Source organism: Panthera onca, chromosome F1 (genome assembly GCF_046562875.1).
Source record: "Panthera onca isolate mPanOnc1 chromosome F1, mPanOnc1 haplotype 2, whole genome shotgun sequence".
Classification (NCBI taxonomy): domain Eukaryota; kingdom Metazoa; phylum Chordata; class Mammalia; order Carnivora; family Felidae; genus Panthera; species Panthera onca.
The window spans coordinates 9,693,935-9,710,450 of NC_138355.1; the positions used below are offsets into that span (position 1 = coordinate 9,693,935).

Sequence of the window (16,516 nt, forward strand, 5' to 3'; positions counted from 1 at the left end):
TTTTATTTGCTGAAACTAGTTTGTATCTTGATCCTAACATAACTTGTTAAAATGGGTCGTTTAAAACCTTGATGTGTCATTTAAAACCTTGTATGTGTTATAAGCTTTGCTTTGTCAGTAGAAAGCTGAGGAGTATAGGTTGTATTAGAAGAAATCCATGTGTTTAAGTCTTAGGGGAGTTGCCTTGATTAGTAGGAGACTGGGCATGCCTTTACGTTTCTAGCAATACCCAGCTAACAGCACTTAGAAATCCGCTTGGCAAGGAAAAGGTAACATGGTCATTGATGAACAGCCATATTTTAGACACGAAAGGAAGGAATGCATGTCAAGAAAATGAGCCATAAAGAGAGAAATTGGACATTTTAAGTGTAGAAGCAGGAGATTAGACCTGAGCATAATTTGAGGACATGAAAGGAGGAGCTAACAGAAGATGTTAAGCAGTGCTGGAAAGGCAAGAGGTCGTGGATATAACTCCTAAGGAACGGAAGAGTCAAGGCGCACGGGGTAGGGCAGGGAGAGGGCAAAGTTCTGAGAGCATGTTTTTACCCAGACAGAAGTAAAAAGGAACAGGATCAAACTAGATGGTGACTTTTTTAAAAAACTGAGGTAAAATTCACATAACTTTCACCATTTTAGCCATTTAAAGTGTATATTTCATTGGCTTTGGGCACATTTACAAAGTTATACAACCACCAGCACTGTCTAATTCCAGGACATTTTTGTCACCCCAGAAAGAGACGCCAAACCCGGTTCCATTTCCCCCAGCCCCTGGCAGCCACTAATCTACTTTCTGTGTCTGGATTTACTTCTTCTGGGCCTTTCGTATATAAATGGAAAGTCATACAGTGTGTGGCCTTTGGTGACTGGCTGCTTTCACAAGCATAAAGCTTCCAAGGTTCAACCTTGATGTAGCATGTATCAGTATTTCATCCTTTTTATGACTAATAACACCATTGTGTGGATAGACCACATTTTATCTGTCCATTCATCTATTGATGACATTTGGGCCATTTCCACCTTTGGCTATTGTGAATAATACTGCTGTGGACGTGCATGTACGCATGTTTGTATCCCATGATAAAATATAAAATGTCTCTCTTAACCCCATTCTGAGCTCTTTTTTCCTAAAATTTTAAATGCGTTTTAAATTGAAAAGTTGATTACAAATATGTTCTAAAAATCACAGTGTTAAACATTTAGAGCCATTTATTCCATTGATTTTTAAAGGATTTTTCTTTCCAAAAGTGAAATTAGATTTTTATGAAAAATTACATGTTTGAACAAATTCTCCTCTATAAAGTCATCCTGATTTTGTTCCCTGATGTTAGAAGCTAGGATTCTGCATAGTTCTTAACGTATCAAGTGATTTTCATGGGAACCTTTGCTGTTGACTTGAACTGGTAGAGACCCTGCTCTCTCTACCTAGGAGGTCCTTGCTCATTGAGGAAAGCGTTGTCCTGGTCATCTGAGGTTGAGCCTTGACACCCTGATTGATATACTAATGCAGTACTGTCTTCAGTTGCTAATTTAAAATAAACCCAGAAAAGCTTGATACTTAACCTACCATTGTGTTTCTTATTTCTGTGGAAAGTTGAAACCTGAATTTCAACTGATTTGGAAAGTGTTTTAACTAATAAATTAAGGATTATTGCTGTTGAATTACCATTTTGCTCAGCATTTGTACCTATTACTATTTTTATATGCCCAAGTCTTCTCCCTTTCAACACGCCTTTTCACACTGGTCTCTTCCCTGTCACAATAAACAAAGCTCCTTATCTGATGTTACCAAAAATAATTTGACCTCCCTTTATGAGTATTTAGTAGGTGGGATATTTACCCCCATGAAAATTGACCCTGTACTCTTTGGTTTGATATACCGTTATTCCCTCTCCCACCCCAGCTCTCCAATTTCAGAATTAGGAACTGTGGACATTTTCTGTACAGTCTGAGCTTTTAAATAATGACACTGATGATAACATGCTAGTGAAAAAACCAAGGTCACACTTTTCACAGGCTTGGTTTGTATTGCACATACTGGTCCTTTATCATCTAGAGAATGTTTCATTTCTTTAAATTTAAAACTTAAAGATCTTACGGAAATTTTAACTACAGAGTGCCCTTGCATGGTTCAGGTGACAGTCTCTTTTTTTTTTTTAGGCTTCTTGTATTAGACTTGAGCTCCTTGAGAGCAAGGGCTGAGTTATGTAAATTTTTGAAGCCCCTATGGCAGCTAGCCCAGTAGCCTACAAAGAGTAAGTACCATACCTCAGTCCCAGGTTGTTTAAAATTAGAGTAGTTGCTGAGACATAGATGTGAAATCCCAAGGTAAGATACCAAATATCACATGCATTCATTCAAAGGAAAGGGGTAAAGCGTGTTCCATAATGCTGAGAGTGGAATGACGAGGGAAGTGCCATCTTTTTACCCGAGACCTAGAAGCCACAGGAGGGGTCACAGGTCACTCCCTAAACTAGAGATGCACCTGCTTGGATCAAAGCCCCTAGAGGCATGAACACTTTCCACCCCTGGCGTGAATGAGTTCTCTTTAAACCTCTCCCAGACCCACAGAGCTCTGACAGTGCAAGTTCTAAAAGAAAATTTTTCTTCCCATCTATTCCTCCTTTCTTTTGCCCCCATCTGGAAGAATTAGAAACTGACAAACTTGGTGTGCAGGGCCCTGCCTAACAATCAGACAGGCATCTGATCTCTCTCCCTTCCTCACTTTAGACTTCCAGCCTAAAAAAGTCCCTAGCTGAATGAGAGAACCAGATTTTACACATATCAAGTTGGGGGGTGTGATTGAGCCCAGAGAAGGGAAGAGAATCATGAGCCTGATTAACATATAGTGCGTTCGAAACACCTTTGAGCCATCTGTGAGGAGAGATGACAGGCAAGCATCTGTCTGTAGTTGGAAATTGAAGAGAAGCTTGGATGTGGATGAAATCACCCAGGGACAAAGTTTATAATGAAAAGAGAAAATGTAGCAAACTTGGTCTGAAGTGTGGTCCAACTCTTGATTCATATGTCAGATTGTATGTACTTTTCGAAATGTGAAAATTTTAATAGCTTTAAAGTACACAGACACAGCGTGTTTATGTCCTCTTGGTTTTCACATGAAAGTCCTCACGAGGGGATGTTTTTGCACCTAGACACAAACAGGAAGATCTAGATTTCAAGCTGGGCTGGTCGTTGCTATCATTAATTTTCCAGAACACTCAAAAATATAGGTAGGAACTTTGAAGGCTTCTTTTTCCACACAGTAGTGCTTCAGGCCCTATTACTTGTTTGGGCACAAATAGTGATTTAACTTCTTTGACAGATGTGTGTATAATTGTCTCCGATGCTTTGCAAGGAATCTGTGGAAAGTCATCTGAGTGTTCTTTCTGTCCGACGTCAGCCCCTCTTCCCTAGAAGCGTTACTTCTTTGTGTCTCTGTCTTTTGTTGTCATTTCAAAATAGCTTCAGAGTGATTTGGAGAGATTATATTTTGTTTGAAACTTGTGGTGCTTCTATGTTTGAGGAAAGCAAGTTTTGCAAGTCCATTTTGAGTGTGAAGTGTCCAAGTAAATGTTACCAAGTCAGAAAATCACCTGAGATCATTTGCAAATTAACATGCCAGAGAGATACCACATGCACATACTCACACCTGGGTGTTTTTATCTTTTACTTCCAAACTTGAGTTAGATTTTTATTCCTCGTAATCATAAAAATAAGGAAATAAATTTGGAGTTCAGTGACTTAAGCTAGAAAAATTTCTCAGTGTTCTTGTAAGACAGTCCTAAAAACTCGAGTAGCTCTAATTTGCTTTCTTTACAAGTGACACTAGAGGCCGAACACACAGGACAGTATACACAGTATTTTTACTGTTGTTGTTGTTGTTGAACTTACTAATTCTGATGTTTAACAAAATGAAACAGGTTTGTTTTTTCCCTTCTGTAAACTTCCATGTGCTTCCATGTATTACTAAAATCCATATTTGATTTAAAGTTAGTAATATACAATTTGCTTCTAAAGCAAAGGTAATTTGAATATTGAGTGCTTCAACAGAATACTAAATCACAATTTTTGAAAACTATACAGTTCTATTTGAGTTAAATATTAAGTAATAAGGCCATCTAGTGGTAAAATTTCCAAGTTTCAGTGAATTTGAGAATGATGTTTCCTTTACTAAATGTAGACTTCAGAATTTATCAGATGTGATCAGGCAATCATTGAAAAGCTTTCTAGAAAATAGTTTAACCTAAGGTATTTTCCCCTTTTTATACCAAAAAAGGCCCTTTGGTTATGTTCCTAAGATCTTTTCTACAAAGCACCAATTCAAACACATAGTATTTTTCTTGATTGTAATAATTAGAGCCACAAATAACACCTATGAATAATGCTTAAGAGACTTAATAGTAAATAAAATGGAACATTGCAGTTTTTGTAGTTACAACCTTTTCCAATCTGTTTGGCAACATCAGGGCCTATTTACGTGCCAGGAAGTCAGTCAGACTCAGATCCTCCCCTTGATCAAACATATGATTATTGGTCTCTGTATTTAAATATTTCACAAGTGTTGACCACAGTCATCCTGCTTATTGAAAATGCTGATCTGTGAGAGTAGACCCAAGATCTGCATTTCAAAGGCCTTTCAATGATTTTTTTTTTTTTAGGCAAAAAAAGTTTGACGATCTCACTGTATTCCATACAGAGATCATACAACAAACTCTGTTCTTCGGGACCTTAGAAAATTCTAAGTATAATTTAGTTCATATAGATAAACGTTAAACATTTGTTAAGAAAGAAACAGGTAAAATCAGCCTTATGTTTACAGTTTTGCAACATGCCTCTTTCCTAAAAATAAAAGAGCAAAGAGATAAGCTGAAAACAAGCCAAAGTGTATTCTTTCCTAATTTTGCATTATTATAGTATTTAACATTATTAACACCTTTTAATAAATCAAATGTAATATCCTGGATATTTCTTACTTATCAAACAGAACTTTGCTACATATTAAAAAGGATAGTTTGATTTACATGAGCTGCCACACCCAATTTTCCTCTCCAACCTTCACTCCCTGTCCTTAAATAAGTTTCCCTGATTATTGAATTACCTGTTGAAATTAGAATATTTTTATTTGCCTCTGAAGTTACTGATAATATTCATATTAATCTGGTGCTCAGACTTTTCATTTATAAAATAATTTCTTCTCTTAGGTATTTGGAGTAGATGACAATCAGGATTATAATAGGCCTATTATTAATGAGAAACATAAAGACCTGATAAAAGATTGGGCTCTCAATTCTGCTGCGGTAGTAATGGAAGAAAGAAAGCCACTGAGTACACCTGGATTTCACAACTCAGAGGTATACATCTCTTCCTCATATGTGACTTTTACACACATGAAATGTGAATTTTTATCATTTGTAGTTATATTATTTTAAGTAACTGATATACTCCTTTGAAAATTCTTCTAAAAACTAAATTCTCACAACTGAATTTGTTTCTAATAAAAGCCTAAAGCAATTTTTGCAGTAATTCTGTTTCAGTTTTTGTTATTTCTTTTAAATTATGTTACTCTGTTCATCGGTGAAGGGAAAATGTTAATTTCAGTAAGCAGTTAATGAACTCACTGCTCTGATTGGCATTATGAGATAAAAGGAAAAGTATACTCCAGTAGTACTTCCTAGGAGGGCCCGTAGTTAGAATGGAAAGATCTGTAGATCTTTCTGTCATGCCAGGAAGGATGTGCCCAGTAGTGCCTGGCAGATAGAATTTCTATACCTGAATAAGTGCCAGTGCAGTACAGCCCCCGATGTTGTTAGAATGACCTGAAGTTAGTCAAGGATGGCTTGGTTAGCAAGCTTGGGGAGTCAGCATGGGTGCAGTAGAGCTACGAAGACCTGAGCTCAGGTCCCAGAATTGCCACATTTGTCCAAGTGCCCTTGTGTCGTCGGTCACTTCCCCTCTCTTAGCTGCAGTTTTATCGTCTGTGCAGTTGGGATTTTTGATAAAACCTACTTACAGGGAGTTCAGTGAAGTATGTAAAGCACTCAGCATAGTAATTGCCTGAGATCTGTGCCCTCAACAAATGGTTATTCCCTTATTGGAAGTGATACTAGAAACTTCATTCCAGTGATATGTCAAAAATAAATGTAAAAAAAAAAATATGTAACTGAGAAGTATTAATTCATTATAATGTATTCAATCAGAGCTAACATCCAGTAGGAACTTTCTCGTGCCATTTTACAAATGTGGAAACTGAAATATGTAGACCAAGGTCATAAAACTAGCACCTTGTGGAGCCAGAATGTGAACCGTAAGCAGCCCTGTTTTCTTAATTCATTCTCTTACTCAGTATGCTACACCACCTCTCCAGAAATGAGTTAATTTATACAAATGGCAAATAAAACAATCACAAATGAAATGTTACCTTTGTCAGAAACATAAATAGAATATTTCTATAGACAGGGAAATCCACCTATCCGTTTATTAATGTTAAAATGGTCCCTTTATGGCATGCCTATTCCTGAAAGCTGTTAAAGCATTTCTTGCATTTCAGTGTTCTGTTTCCTTCCTTGATCATACAGAACTGTAATTCTGGTTTCCGTTTCATAAGATGCTTAATTTACTTACTGAAAACAAGTGATACTTATGCGAGGCAGTGTTCTGGTGTTCTGATTACCAGGAATGGTTCTGGTGACCATGAACTTTTATATAAGACTCCCTCTTCCCTTCCCCATCCCCTCAACCCATCCGAAGTGGAATTGGTATATAGCCCAGTATGTACCTGCCGTGGAGAGAATCTCCGACACAGGGCATGAGAACCTCTTCACAGAACATAAGTGTGTGTGTCAGTGAAGGTGGGAGGGGCTCTGGTACTTCCTTCCTGCTGAGAAGCATGAGCAGTTAGTAGAGTCTTGAAAGGGACTTCAAGGATCCAGCAGGTTTTGGAATCCTTAGGCTTCATTGTGTGCAAGTCACTGTATACTTACTGCTTTAACCTATTCTGGAAGTCGTTATCTGTAGCCTGTTTGAAATATTCATCAGTTTTTAGCCTGTAAATCTGATACTTAAGATAGTGTTTTGAATCATTTGTAATACAGTTTTGGTGATAGCCTTCCATTCCTTAGTTGTCATTCCAGTCTCAAAATTAAGATTTGACTTATTTTTTTTGTGAGGGAACATAATTTTTTTTCTGTACTCCCTAGGTCTTGCCTGGATTGCCCTCAAGTTACCATTCTACGTCCATAAGTCTGTAGAGCCATTTCATGAATTAAATTCCGTTTCACATTTGACTATGAAAGTTCAGAGAGTACTTGCCTTAAGGCCAGATCTAGACATGTGCAGGTCTAGGCTCAGACTAAAGGCTGAGTGATTTCTAGCTTCTTCTGGAAACAGCGAAGTGTTGTAAAAAGAAGTCTAGAGCTTTGGGTTTGTTTTTGAAATCCTTGAAGACACGACCTGGCAGATTTAATGTTCCTTGAGACTCTGGAACCAGTCCGCGTCCTAGAATCACGTAGAGGGCCAGAGAACAACTTAGGAATAGATCTTTAGACTCCTGCTCCAGAGACAGAAGCAGAGCCAGCCTCAGTGTGGTAGCCGTGAGGCCCTGGTGACACACCCACATGTATCCAGCCGCAGAAAATGTTAAGCTCCAAGCATTTATTTTAGTGCCATCGTTAGTATTTAATAAGTAGAGAAAATTATACTACGTTTACAGTAATGATAAGATGTAGTTAAAAGGGGTACCTAGAGACTTTTCATTCTATATCTGAGGACATTTAATAAATGATAATATAGCAATGTGAATTTTAAATACGGCTTCTTATGACAAGATAATGTAACTAAATAGAATTCTCTCTTGTCTAAATAGGCTATTTCGTTCCCTTATTTTCCTCCTTTAGGAAGGCACATCTTCATCAGGAAACAAACGCTGGGTTTCACAGTGGGCTAGTTTGGCTGCAAACCACACAAGACATGATCAAGAAGAAAGGATAATGGAATTATCTGCACCTGTTCCTTTAGAGAATGGTATTTTCTTCCTCTTGGTCTCTTTTTTGTGAATCAGCTTTGTAAAAAACAAGCTAAATCTGCATAGTGAGAAGTAAATTAAACCTAAATAAACAAATCACATATTCTCATGCTTATTTTACATATATGATTTTATTTGCACTAATAATGCAGGTATCATTAAAATAAAACCCTAACTGAAGATGAGAGGTAATTTGAAGATGAAATATATATATATATATGTATATATATATATATGTATGTATTTTTATATATGACATGTAAAAATGAAAATTTTAAATTTTCTAAATTACAGTTCTAAATTACAACATTCATTAATATCATTAATACAACAAATATTTAAATGCTACTTTGTGCATTTAAAAAACATTCAATACAGTTCAATAAAAAAGAACACACACTTAATTTACTTAATGTATCTTTTGCAAGTCTGTGTAATGTGATTTTTATTACCTTCTAGTAATATTTCTGTGAACTAAGTTTCCTTAAAATAAAAATGAAATTTTATGCCTAATGATTTTATTTTAGATTCAGTTAATTACATTCTTAATTTAAAAACCCTCAGGGAGAATTTGCTGTGACTTTTTATGTGTATTCTTAATTTTGTTATTGTTGAAAACAAATGAAAATTTATTTTGCCCCTGGCTTATGGCACCCCAAAAATCTGGTTTAGGAATTTTGTAAACATTACTCAGCAAGGATTTGAACAGGGTACTAGAAAAGGTATATCATTTACTTACTATAGAAATTAGAAGTAATTGATAGTATTCCCAAAAATCAAAGACTGAATGATCTGCAGATTGATTAACATAAACTGGTCACTTTTCGGGGAAACAAGGCACCCAAACAGAGAGGGTCAGAGGGGCTAGATAAACTTACCAAAGAACCCATTATAAAATTAGTAAGCATTAGCTGTAGAAGGCAAAATTCTACCCTTGTTACAAAATAAAACAAACTGCCTGGCCCTCATTATCTCATTTCTGTTTTATCATATTCTTTTTTTTTTTTTTTAATGTTTTTTTTTATTTTTGAGAGGCAGAGCGCAAGCAGGGGAGGGGCAGGGAGGGAGACACAGGATCAGAAGCAGATGCCAGACTCTGGGCTGTCAGCACAGAGCCTGATGCGGGACTCAAACTCACGAACCGTGAGATCATGACCTGAGCCAAAGTCGGATGCTCAACTGACTGAGCCACCCAGGTGCTCCTATTTCATCATATTCTAAATTATTTAACTGATAAATCCACTTAAATCTTAAAATATTCTTGTTAAACATTCATCTTATGTGTGTTAGGAGCAGGACAGTGTGAGAAATGCTAGAAAAAAAAGATAAAACGGTTCTTACATTTTAGCGCTTCAAGTAGTATCAAGGAGCCAAGACATAATACAGTAACTTAACAATAATTGCTGAAGTTGAATCAGTAAGTTTAGTAGCTATTTTCCTGCATCATACCATTACATTGCTGTGAAATTTAAATGTTAAACTTTCAGCATTATAAGGGGAAAAAAGACTTACAGAAGCTATGTCTTAGTATCTTGTATCCGCTTATCTCCCAAAGATTAGAATGCTTTATATGTTAATTTATATTTCCCTTTGTCAGAAATGTGTTCCATTTATAGAAGTCAGGAAAATCCTGAAGCATTCTCAATTTCTCTAACATGGAAACATCAAAGTATGTATTTTCTCTTTGGCTTCTACTTAATTGTAAAAAGAGAAAGTGATCATGTATTTGTATATGAGGTGTTAATATGCCAGAAGACCATAATTTAAAAATCCCTCAGTGTTTAAAATTATGACAAGTCCTGTGATCTTGTTTCACATTCACACTTTTTAAAATTCTTTTAATTGGTGTTAAATTTTTTTTTTTTTTTTAGAAAACCTAATAAAGGTTTGCATTTTCCGTTTTACTTAGGAAATCCAAACTTGTCATTCTTTCAGATAGATAACAGTGCGCATTAAAAGCTAAATATATTATTCTTATATAATTGGAAGTGTTTATTTAGGCCTTCTCTGTGCAATTCTGTAAAACAGCTTCTTGAGCAAAATCTCATGGGTGGAATACATCACAAAAGCAAAAATGAACACAGTGACCTTCCCTGCCATAAAATACATTGAAAGAAAAAGAGAGCAGCGGATATAGGAGTAAGATCAGATGACCCCAGTTTTCATCTCCTAAAACTGCCTGTCTTGACTCCCCTGTTAGTAATCTGCCTGTTTTATGTCTTGGCACTGTACTTGCTTTTGAAACTACTCTGTTACCATGTTGGTATGTTTATTCAGAGTTTTCTTGTACATCAAGCCATTTCTTAACTTACACAGCAAAATCTAATTAATAGGGTACTCTGTATTTGTACCTTTCTGCCCTAATACATTTATTCTTTGTGGTTTTATTTTATAGATACAGACATCAGTGAGTCTGGCATTTCAGTGAGAAGTACTGGCTCAGCAACGTCCTTGGTCAGTCAGGGAGAGAGGAGGAGACGCACCCTTCCTCAGCTTCCCAGTGAAGAAAAGTCCAAGATTCTAACACAGAGGTCAGAGATAGGAGAAAAACAAGACACAGAACTTCAGGAGAAAGAAGCACCCACACAGGTATACCAGAAAGATAAGCAGGATGCCGACAGAGCCCTGAGCAAGATGAACAGGGCAGTGAATGGTGAGGCTGTTAAAACTGGCGGAGACAATAAAACCTTGCTTCACTTGGGCAGCTCTTCTGGGAAGGACAAAAGTGAAAGTGATAAGGAAACTTCTTTGGTGAAGCAAACGTTAGCTAAAATTCAGCAACAAGAACAAAAAGAACAGGCGCAGTGGACGCCTACCAAGTTGTCTTCTTCAAAAAATGTTTCGGGTCAGATAGATAGGTGTCGGGAGGAATCTTTTAAACAGGAGTCACAACCTCAAGAAAAAATTCCAGGACACTCTACAAGCAAAGGAGAAAGGGTGATACAAAATGAGGGCAAGCGAAGAAAAGCGGAGGAGGTTCTGAAAGGTCAGTCTTCAAAGGGCGGAGACAAGAAGGAATCCTCCAAGTCCTTAGTGCGACAAGGAAGCTTCACTATAGAAAAACCTAGCCCCAACATACCCATAGAACTTATCCCCCACATAAATAAGCAGACGTCATCTACACCCCCTTCTCTAGCGTTGACAGCTGCCAGCAGAATACGAGAAAGAAGTGACTCTATGGATACTGATTCTAGTATGGACACAACCCTTATTCTAAAAGACACAGAAGCAGTAATGGCTTTTCTAGAAGCCAAACTGCGTGAAGATAATAAAACTGATGAAGGCCCAGATACTCCCAGTTACAATAGAGACAACTCTATTTCACCAGAATCTGATGTGGACACAGCTAGTACAATCAGTCTGGTTACTGGAGAGACTGAAAGAAAGTCAACCCAAAAGCGAAAGAGTTTCACTAGTCTCTATAAAGACAGATGTTCCACAGGTTCTCCTTCCAAAGATGTTACAAAATCGTCCTCTTCAGGTGGTAGGGAGAAAATTGAGAAGAAAACGAAAAGTCGTTCCACAGATGTAGGTTCAAGAGCAGATGGTCGTAAATTTGTACAGTCCAGTGGAAGAATAAGACAGCCTTCTGTAGACCTAACAGACGACGACCAGACCTCTAGTGTACCTCATTCTGCGATCTCTGATATTATGTCCTCTGATCAGGAAACTTACTCTTGTAAACCTCATGGAAGGACTCCACTTACCTCAACTGATGAGCATGCACATTCCAAACTGGAAGGAGGCAAAGTGACTAAATCTAAGACTTCTCCCGTCACACCTGGATCATCCAGTAAGTCAACCACTCTTCCGAGGCCACGACCCACCAGGACTTCCCTCTTGCGCAGAGCACGGCTTGGCGAAGTGTCCGACAGTGAACTGGCTGATGCTGACAAAGCATCTGTTGCCTCTGAAGTGTCCACCACCAGTTCCACGTCCAAGCCCCCCACAGGAAGGCGTAACATCTCTCGGATTGATTTATTGGCTCAGCCCCGTCGTACAAGGCTTGGCTCATTGTCGGCTCGCAGTGACTCTGAAGCAACCATCTCTAGAGGTAGTGCCTCCTCACGGACTGCAGAGGCCATCATTAGAAGCGGAGCCAGACTCGTACCTTCAGATAAATTTTCTCCTAGAATTAGAGCTAACAGTATCTCTCGACTATCAGACTCCAAGGTCAAAAGTATGACCTCAGCACATGGCTCTCCTTCAGGTAATTGGGTCCAGACTTTTTATAATATTAGCATATTTCTTTTATGTTTTGGGACTCCTTTCTTTCTTTCTTTCTTTTTTTTTTTTTTAAATAAGTGTCTAGTATTACTTCTAAAAATATTCAACAGAGAGGTTATGCTATAAGAGGGTATTTTCTCCTATAAAAATTATTTTTGTTAGCTTAGTAAATGGAAAATTCAGACATTACACACCCTTCCAGTTAATGACCTAGGGCAAAATAGTGATTTCAAAATTAGAAGTATATGGAACCTATTTAGGAGTTTTAGTTGCCTGCTTGGCGAGGCATCTGGACCCGTGTGTCAGAATTAGAGGAGCAATGGTATCTGGTTTAAATAATAGGAATAACATTGAACTGCCAAAAGTGTGTGGCTGATTCTTAAATATCCTCACGTGATTCAAAGCCCTTAACCTGAAGAAAAGCAGTATACCTTTTATTATTCCTTTCAGGGCTAAGTGAAATAATTGGCGTTTTACCCTTTCTTTCCCATTTATTTAGAAATGTCTCATATACTTTTTTTTTTTTAATTTTTTTTTTTAACGTTTATTTATTTTTGAGACAGCGAGAGAGCATGAACGGGGGAGGGTGAGAGAGAGAGGGAGACACAGAATCTGAAACAGGCTCCAGGCTCTGAGCGGTCAGCACAGAGCCCGACGCCGGGCTCGAACTCACGGACCGCGAGATTGTGACCTGAGCCGAAGTCGGATGCTTAACCGACTGAGCCACCCAGGCGCCCCTCATATACTTTTTAAGGTTCAATCTGTTTGTGGTTGGGGCAGGTGAAGACTAATCCATGGTTTATTTCAGTGGAAGAAGATGGATCCATGAGATAATCACTAAGCACATATGGGTCACACTGGGCTATAGACATGTAACTGGTTGTGAGCATTATCTCCTGAAGCCCTGTGCTATCACTGAGCTAAAGTAATTAGCAATCATCGAATGTAACAGTTCCAAAAGTTACTTCCTCCCCACCGAATTTAACTGCCTCTAGTATATTTGTCTGTACCTTCGTATTCAGAGCTGCAGCCAGTGAGAGTATGTGCATGGCCAGAGATGTGACCCAGATATTTGTATGTCTCCTGTGAGCACGGTATCATTACTTCATAATCGGCCTCACCCCTGGGTGTGGCTGGAAGGGCCAGTGTGGGGAAGCCTGCTGTTCAAAGACTTAAAAATTTCTTGTCAGCAAGCATCCAAGTGAGCTGAGTCTTGGGGGGAGAGTGAGGGGAAGGTTGGTCTGCAGTCCTATGTTCATAGTTTGGAATCTACCTCTCTGTGGCCTACAAGACCCCGAACAATGCTCCTTATTTTATTTTTTCACTTTTTATTCCTCCTGTCTCCTTCCCACTGCTGCTTGCCTCCCCTGCACTCACATCTCCCTCCCTCCCGGTTAGTGGCTGTGGAGATGATGGTCAGAACTGTGGTAGGAACGGTCGTAGGCTGAAGATAGGTAACATACAATCATGATTCCAAAAGAATGGACAGTGATTCCCTTATCAGCGCCATCTTCCTTCTGCGCTTCAGGCTTTCACTGGTGGTTCATGCAGTTTTTGCAGGTGTTTTAAAACTGACTGCTGTCTTCTGGTTTATGTTTACCTATCGTTTTCCTGTCGTTCCTTATGGCCCTACCTCTTCAATTCACATTTCCTTTGTGCTGCATTCTGTGACGCGTAGCGCTATCAGATCTCTTCTGCCACGTTGCCTGTTTGCTCACCTGTCTCTGTTTAGCACAAGAGAAGTGTTACACTTTTCTCCTGTCTTACCATGAGCCGTAACGCAAGCTGTGTGTCCCCAAGTAGCGTGAAGCAGTTCCTTCTGTACTGGTCGTCTGGTCCTTAACACAAGTGCTGTGGTTCTGCTCCTCAGTACGTAACAGGAGGGGCTTACGTGAGATGCAAGCCAAGTACCATTACTTAAGCACGTCTAAAAAACCACTATAAGATGCCATGTCTAAAGATAAACTTTGTTTTCTGCCTTGAATCCAGAACTTGATAAACATGCAGTTTTCTGTATGCAAAAAGTACCTTGAATTCAGTTTAATGAAATCCCCTAGGATAAATTGAGGTATGTGATGTGGGCCTTCTTCATACATAACAGCAGTGTATTAAATAATTCAAACCATGGCATTCAAAGGCTGGAAGGGTTATTCACTTCAGGTAACTAAGGGCAAGATATGAAATCATGTGCCCTGTTCACACAGCTATGGCAGGAGAAGAAGTCAAGGCCTTTTCCTTCCCAGCCTCTGGCTTCTTCCACGTCTAGTCTGGCTCTCAGAAATAGTCTTTATCTGCTTGCTTGCAAGCTGCCAGGGGATGGCTGGAATCTACTGGATTATTTTCAGGAGTATATACAAGGCCACTGTACTGTGTATTTGATATATTGTGCACTGTAATCTGTGTAATCCTGATTTACTGAGTTCATGTTCTGTGTTCCACCTTGTGATCCAGGATTGTTAATGCACATTCTCTCAAGATACACTTTTATATCTTATTACATCTTATCTGGAAGGACAAAGCTAGGATCTTTTAGTCAGTGATAAGGTATTAAAACAGTTACATTGGGTAGGTAATAAAACAGCAGTAAGAAAAACAGACACTTTTTTGGTCTAGTGGCTAATTGGGGTGTCTTTGATGTCATGACATTTCTATTTAAGAAAATTATAATATCTTGAGTGGAAAAAGAAAATAAAAAGTCTTAGCTTTTGAAATACAATTGAAAAGAATGTAAAATCATACTGGTCAGTGTTGTATCAACTGTAAACTTTAAAGGATTTAGAAATATCTGAACCCAGAGCCTGTGATATGTCCAGATTGGCATATGTGAAAATAATTCTGTGATGTTTCAAATTTCATATTTTAGGCCATGTCTTAAAAAGTTTTTCAGGGGCGCCTGGGTGGCTCAGTCGGTTAAGCGTCCGACTTCAGCTCAGGTCACGATCTCGCGGTCTGTGAGTTCGAGCCCCGCGTCGGGCTCTGGGCTGATGGCTCAGAGCCTGGAGCCTGCTTCCCATTCTGTGTCTCCCTCTCTCTCTCTGCCCCGCCCCGTTCATGCTCTCTCTCTCTGTCTCAAAAATAAATAAACGTTAAAAAAAAAAAAAAAAAATTAAAAAAAAAAAAAAAAAAAAAAGTTTTTCAAAGAAATGTATATGATAAAAACATAAGAATGGAAATACCTGATTGGAAAACAGAGTAAAAGTTCTTTTATGCTTCTTTAATTCTGATGTAATTTGCTTTTAGGAAAGTTTAGTCCCCACTGTCCCCACCCCAGTTCCTTCAGTGATCCTTCAATATCAAGTTACAGTAAAATATCCAGATTTATTTTGATAAGATGCTTTTAAAACTAAGTGTGCGGAGTTATCAAAATAAAGCAGTTGGTTTGCATTATGTTTTAGGTGCACATTCTAAAAAATAGCATCATTTTAACATCCTTAGAATTTTTTTTAGACTGATTTCTCATTTTTATTCTAAACTTCAAACTTTATGGATGGTAGGAATGAAATGTTAGGCATGCATGGCTTCAGTTCTTTCTTCCTCCAGGTCAAAGAGCAATATAGCACATTGTCAGGGATCTTTTCCCCAAATGATCTTATTGCTACGTGCTTATAAACATACGTGTAAAATATGTTTGTGGTTTCGTTTCCCACAAAGATATTGTGATAGAAAGTGTGAAAATGCAGTGTTTGTTTCCTGAAATGTGTTTGTTAAGTCTGTAGTTGTGATTGCGTTTTAAGGCCAACAAAGCTTTGGTTAACAGTAAGAGAAATCTGAGCATTCACAAATGAATAATGCTAAGAACTCTTTCTCCCTTTTTAAATTCTGGATGGTATGTTTCCATAGCGAATATAGTAGTTGATTATTTCCACAAGAGGAGGTGCTGCATAATTTCATAACTAAAATAATTTTCAGGTTAGCTGTAAAATTAATTAAGCTGATCTTAGAGCTGATTTTAATCTATGTCCTATACAGCCCTTCACCAACCAAGGAGCCTCTTAGGGATTGGCATTTGAAATAGCTTCTATATCAATGTTCAATTTAATGATTTATCAGAAATGCCTTTTTATACCAGTATATTAAATAAGCCTAATGCTATACAATTAAATTTAATTCTTTATAGAATTTTACCCAAACAAAATAAAATTCAAGAAGAAGAAGTAACATTTTTCTTGATGGGTAGAAATCACAAAAATTACCATCCTATGAGAAATTGAGGCTGTTTTATAAGGAATTAGCCTAACTGGAATTGTTTTTTTTTTTTTTTTTTTTTAAATA

General features: G+C 37.9%; 1 protein-coding gene and 1 long non-coding RNA gene across 12 annotated transcripts in view; one reads left to right on the plus strand and one right to left on the minus strand.

Moving 5' to 3' along the window:
* The window catches only part of LOC144614889 (uncharacterized), a 45,938-nt gene extending 32,638 nt beyond the window's left edge, over positions 1 to 13,300 (minus strand). Inside the window, exon 1 of one of the 2 annotated variants that reach the window (XR_013553170.1) lies at positions 13,255 to 13,300. This is a non-coding gene — a long non-coding RNA (uncharacterized LOC144614889). The remainder of the gene's footprint in view (positions 1 to 13,254) is intronic. The other variant, XR_013553171.1, reaches the window with a different exon arrangement.
* Positions 1 to 16,516, plus strand: part of CEP170 (centrosomal protein 170) — a 125,744-nt gene that overhangs the window by 84,229 nt on the left and 24,999 nt on the right. For all 10 annotated transcript variants that reach the window (XM_081791851.1, XM_081791853.1, XM_081791850.1 and 7 more), the window contains 3 exons: positions 5,199 to 5,348; positions 7,890 to 8,016; positions 10,413 to 12,227. In XM_081791851.1, the coding sequence (XP_081647977.1) occupies positions 5,199 to 5,348; positions 7,890 to 8,016; positions 10,413 to 12,227 (2,092 nt within the window). The remainder of the gene's footprint in view (positions 1 to 5,198; positions 5,349 to 7,889; positions 8,017 to 10,412; positions 12,228 to 16,516) is intronic.